Consider the following 19570-nt stretch of genomic DNA (forward strand, 5'->3'; position numbering starts at 1 on the left):
TCAATCCTTTGCACTTGGAAGCTATGCTACGCATTCCATCTAAGACCTGCACCTGATAATTGCAAAGTGAACTTAGCACACTACACAGTTCATACATGCCAAAGAAAAAGGTATCAGATGTAGGAAATGCGCCACCACCAGCTCCATCCAGTGAAACGTAGAGAGCTGTAGAACATCAACGTTTCCCAATAGCACCTGTATTAGCTTTTGAAGACCAAGAAGCGTCCCACGGTGGTTGCATTCCGCCCAAAACACACTATTTTCAAGCTTGGAAACCTGACTTTGCCATTTTTCCCTCGCCTGCATGTAATAAAATCTAAGAAACTTGCTGCAACCACATCAAACCTTAGAAAAGTCAGGCTTAAAACCTATAGCAACACCAGGAATTCCATCAGGGAGCCTCGGGCGCAGCCGTGGCATTTGCATAATGAGCAGTGTAACTGCTTCTATGAGGCCATTTTCAGTCTGCCAAGACATAAAAAAGCATCCAGAAGTTAACGCAAGTCAACAAAACAGCATGGAGAAAGAAACCTGCCGGTGATCGCATTAAACACAATAATAGGATCAATACTCTTCACGGTAATGTCGTTTTATGTTTTGTTTTCTTCCTGCAGATGTTTGGAGGTGTCGGAATGGCAACATTACCACTGAGCCTCGTATTTGTGTTCAAGAATAGGCCCAAGTGTTATTACTCGTGCTCAATACGTAAAGGTGTGTGGACGAGGAGGATGAGCGAGTCTACGTCGCCGATGCATCGCGGGCAGGAATGTACGGTAGTTTATCATGCCCTAAAAGCATATGCGTAAAGAATATGAAACGATGTATGATTTTTTTCAAAGTCATGTATGATTTTTTTCAAAGTCATGTAGACTACTGTACCGAAGGAGGCTTGGCGTTTTCTGCACCGAACGCGTTTGGTGTAAATGCGTTTCCTGCACCGAACTCGTGTTCTGCACTAAACTAATTCATCAGAACGCTCAATCCACCTAATCACGTTTTGTTTTTAGACCGGGTATACTGCATTTTTGAAGGTATATGTACGACAAAGTCATGCAGCACGTGCTGCGATGAGTCAAGCTATACTTCATTTTGGTATAAACATGTTTTCTGCACTAAACTACCTCATTTACCCCATTATAAAAATTGAGTCTTCTTCTGGTGTACATACCTCTTCTCAAGGTGAGCTGCAATGGCAACCATGGCGACAATGAAGGGAGCCTTCGGTTCATTGAAGGAGATTGGTGACATTGTGGGGAATTTTGATTTCAGCAAGGTAAAGTGGGACCTGTCTTGCCCAAAGCAGTGCTTAACTCCTTGTGGAATGCTCCAGATTGATGTGCGTTCCAAGAGTGCTGAGGATTACCTCCACACCAACCTGGCACCATCGTTTGGGGCATTGAATGCAGAAACAGTGAAGAAGATGGATGAGGTTCTCAAGGTTTGCATCTCGGGAACCACCACTCTTCTCGCCAAAGTGCCACCCGAAGAGCGAACTTGGGAGAAGGTCAACTCCATGTTCATGCAAAACCCCCTGGTTGAGCCAATGGGCGATGGGATTAGCAGAGCTGACAAGTTTCTCAACAAAAGCTCTAACGACTTCAAGTTTGACGGGTCACCGGATGCAGCTATTGTGAAAGCGGTAATAGAAGTTATGTATTATAGAATCTATTAACCTTTGCGGCCTTCTCTCGTCACAGGTTCACACCTGGTTTGTGAATCTCATTGCAGATGAGGACGTCCTGAAATCAACCAAGATCGACATTAAAGTTCTTGGGCGCATTGTTGCTCAGTCAGGGGCGACCATTAACAGCTTTGAAACTTTCTTTGCCAAGCATGAGCACCACGAGAAGACCATAATTGACATTGGGGTCTTAAGGTACCCTGATATGCAAAACCCGTACTTCAAGGTTTGTGCCCAGGCTGCCCTTTGTATTTCAGTCACAGCTCGTGTATTTGAGCAGGTGTACCGCATCAAACTCTTTGCTTGGTCTGATAGCAACCGTATTCTGTTCCATCAGGAGGATTCCAATGGCATCACTGGAGGTGAGGTGTCTAATGTAAACCACTGAAAATTGCACGGTCCTTTTGTTCTATTTGCAGAGTTCACCTTCCGTAAGTTTAAGCCACGCAAGGAGGTCATTGACAAGATGAACCCAGACGCCAAAAAGAAGGCTGTGGAAGCTGCAGATAGCATCTTTGGTTTCTAATAGCCAGGCTATGTCAATCGAGCCAAGATGCCCCCTGCTTCAAGCTAAAACATCTTTCTAAATAATAATCAAGTCCCTCATGACTTTCATTTACTGAAAATAACAGTTTTTTATATTTTTTAATCTCAATTTCTGAAAGAGACAATCAGGAAAACAACGACTTCATAGACCTGGAACGACAAACTGCAATAAAAGTAATAAATATCTAAAAGCTACATGCTTTGGATTCCAAGTACTTTTGTCAATGTAGCAAATTTTTGCCGTCCACTGGAACATTGAAAGGTGATGATAAGTTTATCTATCTATCTATATACTGTTTATAGTCTTGTGGTGCTCATCAAGAAGCATAAGTATTCTTTGTGATATATTAATAAAAGGAAACATGAGATCATTATCATTGTCTCGTTGGTCTCTGTAGATTCTTCGCGCTCAAGGTTACCACAAGTTAGCCAGGGACAAGTTGATGGCTTGGCTGTGAGTGCCATTTGGCTCTCCATCTGGTGCCGGATTTTGTTGCTTTGATGCAAACGACCCCAGGAACACTGTCGCAATAATATTGTAGAGCAACAAGGTCTCTCAGACAAGGTAATATCTAAATTGACTTTGACAAGGAACAAAACTTCGAGAATAGAACTTCAGAGAATGCTACTGGGCGTTTTTGTTGCAAACGGCTTGGCACAGCGCAGCCAGTGCTGATGGAACAAGGCAAAGGGAGGCCCTCAAAACCATTGAGCTTTTCCTCCTGTAACTCACGAACTTTGTCACGAGCATATTGTAAGTTTTCTTTGGCAAATGCTTGCGTCCTGATCAGTTGTTTCAGGCTATTTCGGCAGCGCATCACAGGTGTGACATCTCCTGCTATGATCCTAGAGATCTACTCCGGGAGTAGATTTCTCGCTCGTTCAAGACGATCCAGATGTTAAGGCAGTTGTAAATTTTTAGATTAATTGTTCCTAGTGTTCCTCTAACATGGCACTGTTTGGGTTTGAAATCTAGTAAGCTAAATGCGCAGGCCATGCATTTTGTACAATGTATCCAATTTTTCCAAAACAACAATTCCCTTTTTTCTTTTCTTACTTTCTTGTCCAGCTGAGAACACAGGTTTGTCTAGCTCAAGCATGAGTCGTTCTGACATGATTGAATTTATCCTTGCTCGTATTTACGACCACAATCTAAAGTGATGCTTGCCTTCCATGCAAGCCTCGCAATCCCCTAAACCATGAAGTCAGTCCAAATCACAAGCAGTAACAAGGTTCTGCTTGACAATGGGGTACATGTCCAAAGCGGCGATGCCACAGCAACATACGCAACTCTCTTGTTAAGAAAATTCGGAAAGGTGGGATCATTATAGCATCTAGCTTGTAAATACTGGCATATCTGCTTCCATACATAGACTCGCAGAGTGATAGAAATACCATTGGGATCGCCAGAAAGATGATAACGATGCATCCAAGGAAAGTAAATTCTCTGTCAACTCGGAAACATAAAAGACATCTTCTATAAGTCAAGTCTCGCCATTCTTGAGCTGGACCATCATGGTGCCAACGCCCTTGGCCTCATAAAAGCGTCCTCCAGCAGCACGAATGCGCTTACCAGTCAGAATCTCACTATAAGTCTGATAAACATCCTTGAACAGCATGACATGAAATGCTGCAGCAGTGTTGAGCTAAAGAATTTCTGACTCCAAGGGACCATAGCTTGCCATATATGCACAAGATTGTGTGGAATTATTTGCACTTTGGCTAGCACGGTCAGGAGGAACATACTTGCCTGAGGCGATAGCAACAGCCTTTAGGACACTCCTTTGCGTAATTGCCAGGCTTACAACGACTAGGCCACCTCTTCTGTTTATTGGAGTTGCTCCCACTGGGATTGCTGAAGAGAAGAAGAGCGGAAGCTACGATGGTGGATAACTCCAAGGATAGTCGTATATAATATCAAAGATATATATACATGATGAAGAGACATGCCTCTAGCCTACACCTGGATCAGTGAAGTGGCACTCCTGCCATCTAGGATCATGTCATAGAGAGCGTATACTCAACAATTGCTTCCACTCCGACTCACAGCAGGAATTGAAGTGGTAGAACCAGAAGGATAGGCCTCTTGAGCTATAAAGACTGTTGCCTTGGCTGCCTTTCCTGATGCCATACGTAAATTATGCTGCCATTGTTCCTCCTTGAGTGCAACACATATTTGAAGAAAGGTAAGCTTCATTTGCATACTCTGTAAAGACGTGCAGATCTGTTGGAAATGCTCAATATCTAGAATACCATTCAATAATGCTGCTCATTTGTCCACATCTGTGACAGCTTGCTTTGCTGCTCTAAGGCAAACCTCAATATAATTTAATTTATATCATTGATAAATTTCTCAATGGGTTCACGCCCTTTCAAGGTCACAACATGCTCCTCTGTCTGTGCTCCAAGAATTTGGGATAAAGGAGTCCAATTCTCGCTGGAAATCTTGGCACAATCAAGAAGATGAATTTACTGCTCACCAAGACCAATCTTGATTATGGAAAAGACTCACTTTTTTCGAATTTTCCAATCACGCTACTCCACAATGGCGCCCTGCTGCTGCTTGCCATATGACTGTGAACATGCAACAATCTCCCGTGATTAATACAGAGATCGCAGGAAGCATGGTGTACCATTCACAGCTCTAATACCATGATGATACTGCTAAAGAGCATCTTGATCTATTACACCCTAGGTATAGAGGAACAGAACCTGCCTATGTGGCATAGAGCTACTAACATCCTGAAAGCCTGCTCCTTATTGTCTTTGGGCACGATGACATGAAAGCTTTTCTTTCTAACTTTGATAGGGGACATTTTGACATGACTCCTCGTTATTTGATGTCCCAAATGAAGTCAAAATAATAGAATAAAGAAAAGGCCTTACAATCAAGTGATTACCCCTTTAATCAATTAGCATAAGATGTAAAGGATAAGATCCTAACAATGAATAAGGTTTAGTTCTTTAGTGGCCGGCAATGGAGTTCCAGTGAATCTGGGACATGCTGAAAGATTGTCCTGCCCAAATGCTTATCGAAGAGCACTATCAAAAGAGTCATCATGGAACTTCCAGGATGGAAGTTCTTCAGCAAGTTGAATCGGCCACACGGGGCAAAGCATCAGAAGCTCAAGATTGATGCAGCTGTAAGTTGGTTGATTAAAGGGTGGCCTAAATATAATTGGGTGTTAAGCACCATGCCAAGATAATAGGATAAAGAAAAAGCTTTACAATCAAATAATCACCCATTTAGCCAATTAGGATAGGATCCTAACAGCTGGTTCCTTGGTGGCCAAGGAGTACTACAATGCAATGGCAATGCAGTTCCAGTGAATCTAGGACCTGCTGAGAGATTGTGCTGCCCAAACACTTATCGAAGAGTGCTACCAAAGGAGTCATCATGGAACTTCCATGATGGAAGTTCTTCAGCAAGTCGTGCAATATCATCATGGGCCAGGGGAAAAGTATCAGAAGCTCAAGATTGTGATATGCTACACAGCTGCAGGCCATTTCGGCCAGTTTCTCATGCTCCAAGCAAGAAGCATACGTGATTCACTGAGAAAATTCTGTTTTCTAACGTTCTTTTGGCGTAGGGAGTCCTCATGCCAGTGACTGACGTGCTGGATGGACTGAGCAAGCTCTACTTCTTGTTGCTACGAATGGATGTGAGCGTGGCCGCTGAAACCCTGTGAGTGATGAACAAGCTCGCACCGATTCCGTACTGAGTAGATCATTTCAGGCCTCCACTTGATACGTTTGTTCCCCATGGTCACTGCGAAATCATGCTCACGCGTGAAGAGAATCATAGACTTCGAAGTGTATTCGTCTGTCTTGCTGGTCTCGAGGCCGCTTACATCGCTGCCATAGAAGCTGGAGGACATATGATCAGTAGCGTGTTTGGGCCTACACTTGAGTCCAAGGAGGTAGAACTCATGCGCGAGGTGACTCTCTCTGCCATCCCGAAGCACACGTCCTCTCGCTTAGGTTCTGATATCTCGGAATCATCAGAACGATCTTCTTCATCAGACAGTAGCAGCGGCAGTGGCGGCAGGAGGAGAAAGAGAGCGAGATTGGCGACGGTCACCAAGAGCACGGAAGTGATCAAGGCGATGAAGGCGGTCTACGAGGTGGAAACTCTACCGCTCTGTGTGAAGAAATACCCCGACAACAAGGAGGACATGTGCGACATGGTGTAGGGAGTTTTGCGAGGATTGAAAGCTTTGCACAAAGCTGGTAAGCTTTCTTAATTTTCTTTTCTTCTAGTGTCTGTCTCATCCTGGACAAGATCATGTATGACTACTCGAAAGAGAAGTACGTGCTGATCGATCTGGAGAGCGTCAGCAAGAATGAAGAAGTGCCAGCGTTTCGATTTAAAGGCTGGATCGCGACAAGGCTGGAGGCCGACTGGCACTACACGATTTAATCCGACTTCCATCAACTCGGACTCGTGCTCCAGTCTACAGAAGTCAAGGACTGCTCTTTGGTTCATCGATTTGCTCTTGAGCAGGCCTCAGGCGACCAGTGCTAAAAGGCTTCTCGAACACAAGTGGATCTCGCGAGTACACAGAATAAGAATATGCCATAGAAGAATTAGGGCGGACGTGGATTATACTACCTTAGAATTTAGGGCTGACGTAGATTATGCCTATTCTTAGAATATGCTTTAAACTCAAACGAATTTTAGGGCACGACAGACTATTCCTCGGAAATGCGCGGGGACGAGGAGGATGAGCGATCCCGGGCGTCGGGCTACGTCGTGCTGCTGCGGCGATGCATCGCGGGCAGGGATCTGGAGGGCGGCCGGCGATTGCACGCGCAGATCGTCCGCTCTGGCTGGCACACCGATCTCTTCGTCGCCTACCAAATGCCAGAGGCCGACGAGGAAGGAGAAATCGACGAGAAAAACTCCGCCGTGGAGCCCAATCTCCTCATCCAGATGTATGGCGCCTGCCGCTCCATTGCCAGCGCCATGGCCGTCTTCCGCGAGCTCCGCGTCCGCAACCTCTTCACCATCAACATCACCATCGTCGCGCTTGCCCAGAACGGCTGCTTCCGCGACGCGCGATCCCTGTTCGTGGAATCCCCCCGCCGCGACGTCATCACCTGGAACTCGATGCTCACCATCGCCGCGCAGCGCCTCCGGATCGGCGAGGCGCGGGAGGTCTTCGCGCGGATGCCTGCCCGGAGCGTCGTCTCGGCGAACGCGATGATCGCAGCATTTGCCCAATGCGGGCAAATTCGCGAAGCCCAGGAGTTCGTCCGCGACGCCGAGAGGGACGTCTCGAGCTGGAACAATTTCCTCCACGCCAGCGTCTCCTCTAGCGAGGTCGATCTCGCGCGATCGGTCTTCGATGCTATGCCGCACTGGGCACGGCCGATCGGCGCTCCAGCTGCTGGAACCATGTGCGCGCCCGATGCGATCACATTCTCGTGCGTGCTCTGCGCGTGGAGCCACATTGGATCGCTGGATCACCTTGTTGAACATAGAAGGATAATGGCCACGTTGAAAAGAAACGAGTTCATGAGCGTGCCTTGGTACCTATAGTTTCATAGAAAAAAAAAATTTTTAATAAAAAATGTGCTTACTTCATTGGATGAATGGAATGCATCTCTCCAGATATGACAGACATGACGAGGTAGTAGCAAAAGATTGCAAACGCGGTGGTTCCTAGCAAGCCTGAAAGGAAGGAACCAAATCAGATTTAGAAATCGCATCTACAGCAAGTACCCCAAGCACTGTCGAGCTGAATAAAGACTTGGTTCAGAAACGGAAAAGCTGGAGGATTGACTAGCATGAAAACAATGATGTGGAGAAGCCAAATTATAGACAAAGCCAAGCTGCAACAAGAAAAAGAAAAGAAAAAGTGAATATCTTTGTCAAGCCTTCGGAGTCTATTTCTTACCCGAGAATGCCAAAAACAAGCTTGGCTAAGTAGAAAAGAACTGTAACAGCCCAGGATGTGTCTGCCTGAGAGAAAATCCAGCAATGAAATAACTTAAATGGGAAACTAGAGATACCTTCTCTCCCTGTGGGAATGCCTCATTCAGAGCTTGAACATCATCTTCCAAAAAGACAAGCTCCTGAATCGAGCTACACATATGCATTTGTCAACACGATCACGTCCACCATTGTTGTTGTTGTTGTTGTTTTTTTTTTTCTTCTCTGGAGCTGACCTGCTGGACTTTCTTCACATTTTTCCGAAACTTTCGTCCTTTCTTCCCACCTCTTTCTTCTCATTGGAGACCCAAGCTCGTTGGAGCGCTTGGCTAAGTCAGTCGCCTCCTGCCAATCACCTTGAAGAGATTAGTTGCAAGAAACGTAAAAAGAATTGAAACACAAGAACAAGATTGAGTTCAAAGCATATTCTAAGGATAGGCAATCTACGTCAGCCCTAATTCTTCTATGGCATATTCTTAGCATATTCTAGGTATTTTTTCAGATTCTCACAGGGAACTCGCAAGATCCACTTGTGTTCGAGAAGGCTTTTAGCAGTGGTCGCCTGAGGTCTGCTCAAGAGAAAATCGATGAACTCCAAGCAGTCCTTGCTCTTTGGTTCGACTTCAGTAGACTGGAGCACAAGTCCGAGTTGATGGAAGTCGGATTGAATTGTGTAACGCCAGTTGGACTCCAGCATTGTCGCGATCCAGCCTTTAAATCGAAACGCTGGCACGTACTTCTCTTTAATTCTCTTTCGAGTACACATGATCCTGTGCACCAAGCCCGAAAGTTTGTAAACAAGGATGAGACAGACACTAAGATCAAAAGACAGAAGGAAAGAAAGTTGAGAAAGCTTGCTTTCAATCCTCACAAAACTCCATACGCCATGTTGCGCATGTCCTCTCTGTTGTCAGGCTATTTCTTCGCACAGAGCGGTAGAGTTTCCACCTTGTAGACCGCCTTCATCGCCTTGATCACTTCCTTGCTCTTGGTGACCGTCGCCAATCTCCCTCCTGCTGCCATTGCTGCTGCTACTGTCTGATGAAGAAGATCGTTCTGATGATTCCGAGATATCAGAAGAGCACGTGTGCTTCGGGATGGCAGAGAGAGTCACCTCGCGCATGAGTTCTACCTCCTTGGACTCAAGTGTAGGCCCGAACACGCTACTGATCATATGTCCGCCATCTCCTATGGCAGCCATGTAAGCAGCCTCGAGACCGGCAAGACAGACCTCGTGCTCAGCAGAATACGCTTCGAAGTCTACGATTCTCTTCACGCATGAGCTTGATTTCGCAGTGACCATGGGGAACAAACGTATCAAGTGGTGATCTAGTCAGTACCGAATTGGTGCGAGCTTGTTCATCACTCACGGGGTTTCAGCGGCCACGCTCACATCCATTCATAGCAACAAGAAGTAGAGCTTGCTTAGTCACATCCAGCACGTCAGTCACTGGTGTGAGGACTCCCTGCGCCAAAAGAACGTTAGAAAACTGAGTTTTCTCAGTGAATCACGTATGCTTCTTGCTTAGAGCATGAAAAACTGGCCGAACTGGCCTATAGCTGCGTAGCATATCACAATCTTGAGCTTCTGATACTTTGCCCCTGGCCCATGATGATACTGTGCGGCTGATTCAACTTGCTGAAGAACTTCCATCATGGAAGTTCGATGGTGACTCCTTTGGTAGCACTCTTCGATAAGTGTTTGGGCAGCACAATCCCTCAGCAGGTGTCCCAGATTTGCTGGAACTGCATTGCCATTGCATTGTAGTACCACTAAGAAATCAAGCCTCATTCACTGTTAAAATTCTATCCTTTACACTTTATATTAATTGGCTAAAGGGGTGATCTTTTGATTATAAGGCCTTTTTTTATCTTATTATCTTAATCTGGTGTCTAGCAATCCAGATCAATTGGCCTGCAACTGTATAACATATTACAATCTTGAGCTTCCAATACTTTGCCCCCTGCCCATGATGATATTGCATGGCCGATTCGACTTGCTGAAGAACTTCCATCATGGAAGTTCCATGATGACTCCTTCAGTAGTGCTCTTCGATAAGCATTTGGGCAGCACAATCTCTCAAAAGTCGGATAGAAAAGATTTCATGTCGTCGCGCCCAGAGATGATATTGAGCAGGCTTTCAATGTTAATAGCTTAGTCACTGGCTCTATGCCACATAGGCAGGTTCTGTTCCTCTGTACCTAGGGTGTAATAGATCAAGATGCTCTTTAGCAGTATCATCATGGTATCAGAGCTGTGAATGGTAGACCGTGCTTCCTGCAATCTCCGGCACTGTATCAATCGCAAGAGATTGTTGCATGTTCGCAGTCACATGGCGAGCAGCAGCAGTGGTGCTATTGTGGAGTAGCGCCTTATCCCTGTCTACAAGGGAGAATTCCACACATGGGCAGCGCTGTTGAAGGTTACGTTTGTGCGAGATAATTATGATGCTATTGTTGCAGGCATTGAGCCAGAACCCGCTGCTAGATCAGGATTGAAAATTCGAGTCTTTTCCATAATCAGGATTGGTCTTGGTGAGCAGTAAATTCATCTTCTTGATTGTGCCAAGACTTCCAGCGAGAATTGGACTGCTTTATCCCAAAGTCTTGGAGCACAGACAGAGGAGCATTGTGACCCTGAAAGAGGATTTCTTTTCTATGGAGATGGATCCTCATGAACGCATTGAGAAATTTATTAGCAATATAAATTATATTGAGGTTCACCTTAGAGCAGCAAAGCAAACCGTCACAAATGTGGACAAATGAGCAGCATTATTGAATGGTATTCTAGATATCGAGCATTCCCAACAGATCTGCACGTCTTTACAGAGTATGCAAATGAAGCTTACCTTTCTTCAAATATGTGTTGCACTCAAGGAGGAACAATGGCAGCATAATTTACGTATGACATCAAGAAAGGCAGCCAAGGCAACAGTCTTTATAACTCAAGAGGCCCATCCTTCTGGTTCTACCACTTCAATTCCTGCTGCAAGTCAGAGTGGAAGCAATCCCAGTGGGAGCAACTCCAATAAACAGAAGAGGTGGCCTATTCGTTGTAACTATTGTAAAAAGCCTGGCCATTATGCAAAGGAGTGTCTGGTAGTTTTTGGTAGTCTGGCTTATACCAAAAATCTGGATCGAGCTTGCCTCTAGGACTATCAAAGCAATTTTCGTTGGTTATAGAGATGACACTAAAGCTTATTGACTTTAGAATTCTTTATCTCTAGGGATGTTCGTGTGTTTGAAGACATATTTCCTTTCAAGCAGCTTGAACTGCCAACCCTTGCAAAATGGCAGCTGGTTGATGACTGGCCAGTAGCAGATGTTCCAGTTCTAGTGGGAGCACTCCCACCACCGCCACCTATAAATCTGCCTCCGTCGCCACCACCTCCTATTCCACCTCAGGATGATGCTGATCGGCCGCAAGCTCAAAGTGATACTTCTAATATCTATTCAGGTTTAAGCTTTTTATTTTGCTAATGCTGAAACTATTCCTGAGCCACAGTCAGTTGATGAAGTGTTATCAAGTCCACATGCCTCTTCTTCGAGAGTAGCCATGGACTCTGAGTACAATTCTTTAATGCGCAACAACACTTGGATTTTGGTTTCCAAGCCAGCAGATTTGAGTACGAAGTGGCTCTTTCGTGTGAAGCGCAATGCTAACAATCAAGTTATTCGTTTCAAAGCCCGATTTGTTGCACGCTGCTTTACACAGATTGCAGGGCTTGACTTCACCGACACTTACTCCCCAGTGGTTCGAATGGCCTCTATACGAGTCATGTTGGCATTGGCAGCGCAGTACAATTGGGAAATCCATCAATGGACGTGCGTATAGCATTTCTGCATGGCGATTTAGAAGAAGAGATTTTTATTTCCCAGCCTAACGGATTTCCCGAAGAGCCAAACTTATTAGCTTGGTTCACCAAGATATTGGTTTCTCTCGAAATGCAGCTGATCAAAATGTTTATTTCAAACACTTTGGTGACTTGCTTGTGATCTTGGCTCTTTACGTTAATGATTTAATCTTAGTCTCCAAAAATCTGCCTTTTCTTCATGAGATTAAATCAGAGATCACATCTCAGTTTGAGATGGATGATATAGGCGAGATTCAGTATTGTCTTGGCCTTCATATTTTGCGAGATAGAGTTCGCGGCTATCTTTATCTATCTCATCAGCGATACATTGACGAGGTTCTATAGATGCAGGATTGTACTCCTATGGAGATCGATCTTCATCTCTCCTCTGGTCAGTCTCCTGAAACTCCCGCTAATCGTGAGGCTATGCAACGTTTTCCTTATTGAGCTGCCATGGGCAGTCTCATGTATTGGTCTGCACTCGTCCAGATCTAGCACATGCAGTGGGCATTGTCGCCAAGTTTTCTGAGAATCCAGGCATGGCACATTGGCAAGCGATCAAGAGAATTTTTCGCTATCTTCAAGGGATTTGCTCCTTTGTCCTCATTCTTCTGTCCTAGATGACTTCCAGCTACGTGGATATTGTGATGCCGACTGGGCTGATGATTTTGAGACCAGGAAGTCTACATCTGGCTATATTTTCTTTTTGGGCAGCAGTGCTATTACTTGGCAGTGAAGAGAAGAAGAGTGGAAGCTAAGATGGACAAGGATGACTCGAAAAATAGTCGTATATAATATCATAAATATATATACATGATCAAGAATACCTGGAGCAGTGAAGTGACACTACTGCCACCTAAGATCATGTCATAGAGAGCGTATACCTCAACAGGTAGAGCAAGTGCCAATCTGTCACAGCTTTATCTTCCAAAGAGTCTGAGTATATTACAACTTGCTCCACCTGTAAGGAAGCAGCATGGCTGCGCCTCTTTCTGTCAGAGCTTGGCTTTTCCCAGGATCAGCTGACTCTACTTTACTGTGATAATATCAGTGTTATACTTTGACCAAGACAACCAAGTTTCATGAATATTCAACTTCGATATCATTATGTGCAAGAACAAGTTTTACATGGCATGATTGTTCTCCAGTTTTGCACTACTTATGAGCAGCTAGCTGACTTGCTCACGAAGGTGTTAGTTCTTGAGAAGTTTATTGCTGATTGCAGTAAACTTCAACTCTTGGAGTTGCCAGATAAATAAATCCAGACACTGGAGTTTCATTTATCTAGCTAATGGAGGTATAGCACTATCCAGCTCATGGAAATATGCAGCTTATATGCAGATCCAGCTATTGGAGACCTTGTGCACCACTCTGAGCAGTAAGTCCAGACCCAAATTGAGTGGGAGTGTTAGTAGCTTTTGAACCAAAAAATTTATAACTTTAAACTGGCTGTGGTTGGATGGCCGTCCCCCGTCAGCAGTCAGCAGGGCAACATGGCGGACGGAAGATGTTCCCTCCACCAAGATTTACAAGGCTGGAGACAAGATCAAGCTTGTCTTTCCTTTCCTCAACGTAGGACGGAAGGATGTACACCCAGAGCCCAAGGAAGATAGTGGCAGACATGGCATCTAAGGCTTTCCCAGCTTAATGCGTGGGGAACCCGACTTGTATCGACACAGGACAGAAACACCCTCCATCTTCTGAGTTGTGGCGAGGATTGGCTATCAGAAGGCGTGGCCCGTGGAAGTGAACGCTCCTGCCTAGCATGGAGAGCTGTTATTGCGTTCTCCCGCAACGAGTTTGGCCTGCAATTCACCTTCAGAAGAGGTATGTACACCAGAAGAAGACTCAATTTCTATAATGGCGTAAATGAGTTAGTTTAATGTTTATACCAAAATGAAGTATAGCTTGACTCATCGCAGCACGTGCTGCATGACTTTGTCATACATATACCTCCAAAAATGCAGTATACCCGGCAAAACGTGATTAGGTGGATTGAGCGTTCTGATGAATTAGTTTAGTGCAGAACACGAGTTCGGTGCAGGAAACGCGTTTACACCAAACGCGTTCGGTGCAGTAGCCATGACTTTGAAAAAAATCAGGTATCGTTTCATATTCTTTACGCATATGCTTTTAAGGCATGATAAGGTTCCGTACAGTTCTCTGGTTACTCCACTTGGTAGATTGCAGCGAGCTCAGACTTCGGATTCTCCTTGCCAAACGCGTATACGACTTTGCCCCAGCCGGTTGCTGGAACGGCATCGCGTCGCAAAGGAACCAGCGCTTGTGGAAAACCACAGGTCCACTAAGTCACAAAAGCTTTGACAGCATCGTCCCGGAGAGTTCAAAAACATAAGCTTTATTCGGAATATTGATGGTGAAGGAAAACGACTGGCAAGCCGTTCCCCCTGCGTTTCAGGAAATGGGCCGTGAACGTCAACAGGGAAGGACCTTTTGCAAGCACGTTCCCACCTAAGCCCAGGTAACCTGAGACGGTCCAGATTGTGAATTAAATGTCCCAAGTAGAATATTCTTTTAATTCCATGCCCTTTATATAGTCATGCCATACCCATGCATCACCCCTGCTCATTCCATGTCATACCTCGTGTCCATGCATCCAAGTTTAATGCATTGCTACTTCACGTATCTAAGATGTTTGGAGGACCAAAATGAAACCCTTTTTCATTCACCAAACTTTGGATAAAGAGCATGAAAATGCCAAGAACATTTTATCCACTTGACCTAAAGCATAAATCTCTATAACAACACTTTCTGAGTCACAACTACTCCACTTTTCACCATAAACAATAAATGCTGCTATTGTTTTTACTTCCCTAGGATACATAAAAAACCTCCAACATTTATGTTCTTCTAGTAGTGTTATGTGCCTTATCACATCTCGACCCACCTATTGCAAGTGCTCAATGTAATTTGTATTGCACCTCCTATATAACTCTGTGATATATTGTTGTTTTACTAACCTAGAAGTAGAATTTAATATCAATACTGAAGACATTAAGTAACATAAACAAATTTAATGTCATTTGCGAGTACATACTTGTGAATTAGAAATAAAGCTTTATTTTGTAGTGAATCAAGAATATGACCAAAGTGCTTTGCTAAAATCTAAATTTATATTCTTTTAACCTCATCATAACATTTGAGAATGTTTTTTTCTTCGTCATAAGAGTAAAAATGTTCAATGACAATATATTTAAAACAACATTCAATATATAATACACTTATGTTCCTTTTCCACTTAGACAATGTTGGATAGTGTTTTGAAATATGCTGTCTTCTGTAAACATAAGTGTTATATAACATTTAATCTTTCCAATAGATCTTTCTATTTGTGGATGTCAAAGTAACACAATATTTGTCACATATTGCTATTAGTGATGTTGCCACATCACGTGAAACTCCTCTATCCACCATTTTCTTCCTGGATTATTAAAAAATACATTAATATCAAGATCTATAAACAAATAAAGAGGTGTTTTTTTGTTTTGCCATAACATTAACAATGCAAGTATCTATGAAGAGAATTTAAATTTTCCCATCTTGAGTAGTCATAATGCAAAAGCTTAGAATAGAGGGTCCTGACCTATTGACATTATGTTAAAACATAAGATGACATTCAGTACATATGATAGAAATATTAAGTTTCATATTGATCTTGTTTGTATCATATAGATTCATATCTAGCAATACTTTTTTGATTTTGTGTAAGAATCCCAAGAGATTTTGCTATAAGATCTAGATTAAAATCAATCTAAAAAGAAAAAAGGAAACAAAGCTATCTAAATTTTTATGTTACTAGTATTTTCAATACTAACACTTCTTGATCAACACTTGGGGTTGGCTCAACACTTTAGTCTTGTTTGGCCGAAAATTTTCAATCTCACTTTTAATTTGATTGTTAATTTAAAAATAAAATTTATTGAGAAGAAAAATATTTTACAAGGGCAACAAACTTGCATAAGTGGAAGATCCAACTTTTCCCATACTAGATGCTTCTTTTTGCAATTCAACAATCAAGATTTTTCTATGGCATAAACAATTAAACACAATCAACATTTTCATAGTTGTTTATGTGCGTTTTTTGGGTATGCACTAAGCTAAACAATCTTAACCATACCAAAAAGAAGTATATTAAAACCTAAAGACAAGAGATTCAATGTTTATTTTTTCTTGGATTGATATCCTTTGAAGGAAAATTAACTTATTAGTGATCATAGTGTAGGAGATTTAAATTGTCACCATCATAACCATTCCATATTGTAGAATTCAGTTCTTGCAAAACCCTACCCTAATGAGCTTACAAGATACATTAAATTTTTAGAGACATTTAGTGTTTAGCCAATGTCCTAAAATTTCAAATCAAAGCGGGAAAATAAATATGCCCATGACATGGTCATCGACCCATAATCTACCTAGTAGACATTAAATTTAACATAATGTCTACTACAATATTTAGTTCAGATCTGGATAGTCTGCAAGATCATGTTACATGGGCTAATGAGACATTCCTTTGCTAGAGTAGCAAAAGCTTGTTTGGGCTTGTCCAATTGGGATGGAACTAAGCATGAAATGCTTCTAGTGTAGGGAGGTGTTGCACATATCTGGTTTCCCGATCCCAGCAGAGTATGAAGGGACAATGTTGCTGCAGTAGTGCTTGGTTTTTGAGGGTGACTAGCAAATCAACGTAGCCATGATTAATTGCTGATGAAAAGCTAACATTTTCGATGACTGAAGACCATGTTGACTAAATATTGACTTTTACGGTCAAACTATTTGCTCAGACTCAGGCTTTTGAATTGTACACTTCAAGAAGAATTCCAACAGAAAAACGATCAGCTTTGCAAGATGGCACGGCCCAAGTCGGATGCCAGCGCCAATCTCACGCGATCCACAGCGCCAGGCTCTGCGGTGCTTAGGATGTCGTTCTCTAGCCGGTCCCTGGCGAGGAAGAGTTCCTGGCAGCAGAGTAGAGTGTTTGTTTCGGACTCGCTAACCAGCACTTGCTCCGGCCATTCCAGCAGCTCCACCTGATCGATCGGAAGTTTAGAGTGTAAACGAGATGCGAGAAACAGCTCCATACCGATGCTGCCTTGAAGTTCTTGTACCTGCGTCAAGTTAGACGTTAGCTCCGGATAGTTTCGCAACTGTATAAAGTGAGTACCTTGCTAAGAACGACAGGCCTTGATGCTTCGTTGCTCCCGAGCCAAGGATGTCACAGAGACCCTCAAAATGCTGGCATGGGAAAAGAGCGTTAAAAGTGTGCGTGTATCAAATAAAACGTAAGACTGCTACCTCGAGATTATCCAGATTATCAGCTTCACCAGACGTTATTGTGTCCAAAATCTGATCCGCAAGAGTAGAAAGCCTCTGCTCGTCTCGGGCCAATCGAAGCCACATTATCCCTTGGCCCTTCTTTCCATGCTTTAAACTATGAACACCAACAGCCTGGAAGACATAAAACACAGGTGAGAACCCCAAGCCTGGAAAGGAAGAGGATACTAAACCCTGGCGATGGCTGTGCTCACGGTATCAAGTTCATAGAGGCGGCATATCTCTAGTGCCTGTTGAACAAAATTCACATTGAGATTTAAGAAAACGTCACACCAAGACCAACCGTCAATGCCAGTTTCTGATTGGAACATCTCTGCTTCATTAGGAGAGCTTCAAGCATTCCCAGGCCTTGCTTTGGGCAAGCCGCGAGGTAAACAGGTGCTAGCTGAGACAATTGTTAGACAGACATCAAGAAGGAGGACAGTACTTGAGAATAAACCAAACGATGGAGTTATTTCAAGCTCAAGCCGCCTAGAGTTTGCCTGCCTTCTTCAAGAAGAGATCGAACGTCCTCCCCTTTTGCTATCAGGAGATCATCAATGCGCCATCATCCTGATAGAAAATTTATATAAATATTCGACATGAGAAGTTCTTACCACTGTGAGGGGGAAGAGCATTTACCTAGGTGTCGTTGCTGATAATTGCAGATAAAAGTTCTTGAAGGTCTTCGTCCCCAGAACTTTTCAATCCTTTGCACTTGGAAGCTATGCTACGCATTCCATCTAAGACCTGCACCCGATAATTGCAAGTGAACTTAGCACACTACACAGTTCATACATACCAAAGAACAAGGTATCAGATGTAGGAAATGCGCCACCAGCAGCTCCATCCAGTGAAACGTAGAGCGCTGTAGAACATCAACGTTTCCCAATAGCACCTGTATTAGCTTCTGAAGACCAAGAAGCATCCCACGGTGGTTGCATTCCGCCCAAAACACACTATTTTCAAGCTTGGAAACCTGACTTCGCCAATTTTTCCCTTGCCTGCATGTAATAAAATCTGAGAAACTAAAAACTTTGCTGCAACCACATCAAACCTTAGAAAAGTCAGGCTTAAAACCTATAGCAACACCAGGACTTCCATCAGGGAGCCTCGGGCGCAGCTGCGGCATTTGCATAATGAGCAGTGTCACTGCTTCTACGAGGCCATTTTCAGTCTGCCAAGACATAAAAAAAGCATCCGGAAGTTAACGCAAATCAACAAAACAGCATGGAGAAAGAAACCTGCCGGTGATCGCATTAAACACAATAATAGGATCAATACTCTTCACGGTAATGTCGTTTTATGTTTTGTTTTCTTCCTGCAGATGTTTGGAGGTGTTGGAATGGCAACATTACCACTGAGCCTCATATTTGCGTTCAAGAATAGGCCCAAGTGTGTTATTACTCGTGCTCAATACGTAAAGGTGTGTGCTTCAATTCTTTTTACGTTTCTTGCAACTAATCTCTTCAAGGTGATGGCTTGGCAGGAGGTGACTGCCAAGCGCTCCAACGAGCTTGGGTCTCCAACGCGAAGAAAGAGGTGGGAAGAAAGGACGAAAGTTTCGGAAAAATGTGAAGAAAGTCCAGCAGGTCAGCTCCGCTGGGCACAGAGGAAAAAAAAAAAAAAAAAAAAACAACAATGGTGGACGTGATCGTGTTGACAAATGCATATGTGTAGCTCGATTCAGGAGCTTGTCTTTTTGGAAGATGATGTTCAAGCTCTGAATGAGGCATTCCCACAGGGAGAGAAGGTATCTCTAGTTTCCCATTTAAGTTATTTCATTGCTGGATTTTCTCTCAGGCAGACACATCCTGGGCTGTTACAGTTCTTTTCTACTTAGCCAAGCTTGTTTTTGGCATTCTCGGGTAAGAAATAGACTCCGAAGGCTTGACAAAGATATTCACTTTTTCTTTTCTTTTTCTTGTTGCAGCTTGGCTTTGTCTATAATTTGGCTTCTCCACATCATTGTTTTCATGCTAGTCAATCCTCCAGCTTTTCCGTTTCTGAACCAAGTCTTTATTCAGCTCGACAGTGCTTGGGGTACTTGCTGTAGATGCGATTTCTAAATCTGATTTGGTTCCTTCCTTTCAGGCTTGCTAGGAACCACAGCGTTTGCAATCTTTTGCTACTACCTCATCATGTCTGTCATATCTGGAGAGATGCATTCCATTCATCCAATGAAGTAAGCACATTTTTTATAAAAAAAAAAAGTTTTTTCTA

The 19570-nt window shown here is 43.5% G+C and overlaps 2 protein-coding genes and 1 long non-coding RNA gene across 3 annotated transcripts; 1 reads left to right on the forward strand and 2 right to left on the reverse strand.

Moving 5' to 3' along the window:
- Positions 1-1147: 1147 nt before the first annotated feature.
- Positions 1148-2300, forward strand: LOC112347446. The gene is made up of 5 exons (XM_024678342.1): positions 1148-1273; positions 1331-1639; positions 1698-1907; positions 1962-2043; positions 2101-2300. Exons 1-5 carry the CDS (start codon positions 1190-1192, stop codon positions 2205-2207), a joined length of 792 nt encoding a protein of 263 aa, XP_024534110.1. The 5' UTR covers positions 1148-1189; the 3' UTR covers positions 2208-2300.
- A 4593-nt stretch (positions 2301-6893) lies between these two features.
- Positions 6894-7821, reverse strand: LOC112347460. Its single transcript, XM_024678382.1, has 2 exons — positions 7811-7821; positions 6894-7763 (listed from the first exon to the last, which is right to left on the reverse strand). Exon 2 carries the CDS (start codon positions 7707-7709, stop codon positions 6894-6896), a length of 816 nt encoding a protein of 271 aa, XP_024534150.1. The 5' UTR covers positions 7710-7763; positions 7811-7821.
- Positions 7822-17204: 9383 nt separating this feature from the next.
- LOC112347447 lies at positions 17205-17600 on the reverse strand. Its single transcript, XR_002992769.1, has 3 exons — positions 17542-17600; positions 17330-17482; positions 17205-17269 (listed from the first exon to the last, which is right to left on the reverse strand). It is a non-coding gene; the product is annotated as an uncharacterized LOC112347447 (long non-coding RNA).
- Positions 17601-19570: the final 1970 nt, after the last annotated feature.

This window comes from Selaginella moellendorffii, unplaced genomic scaffold (genome assembly GCF_000143415.4).
Source record: "Selaginella moellendorffii unplaced genomic scaffold, v1.0 SELMOscaffold_21, whole genome shotgun sequence".
Lineage (NCBI taxonomy): Eukaryota > Viridiplantae > Streptophyta > Lycopodiopsida > Selaginellales > Selaginellaceae > Selaginella > Selaginella moellendorffii.

What these genes read in the sequence shown, in the direction of transcription:
- LOC112347446 (XM_024678342.1), top strand. Translation starts at nt 1,190, where the DNA reads ATGGCAACCATGGCGACAATGAAGGGAGCCTTCGGTTCATTGAAGGAG. An exon ending in ATGCAGCTATTGTGAAAGCG is followed by an intron (nt 1,640 to 1,697) that starts GTAATAGAAGTT and finishes CTCTCGTCACAG; the next exon opens with GTTCACACCTGGTTTGTGAA. An exon ending in TGCAAAACCCGTACTTCAAG is followed by an intron (nt 1,908 to 1,961) that starts GTTTGTGCCCAG and finishes GTATTTGAGCAG; the next exon opens with GTGTACCGCATCAAACTCTT.
- LOC112347460 (XM_024678382.1), bottom strand. Translation starts at nt 7,709, where the DNA reads ATGTTCAACAAGGTGATCCAGCGATCCAATGTGGCTCCACGCGCAGAG.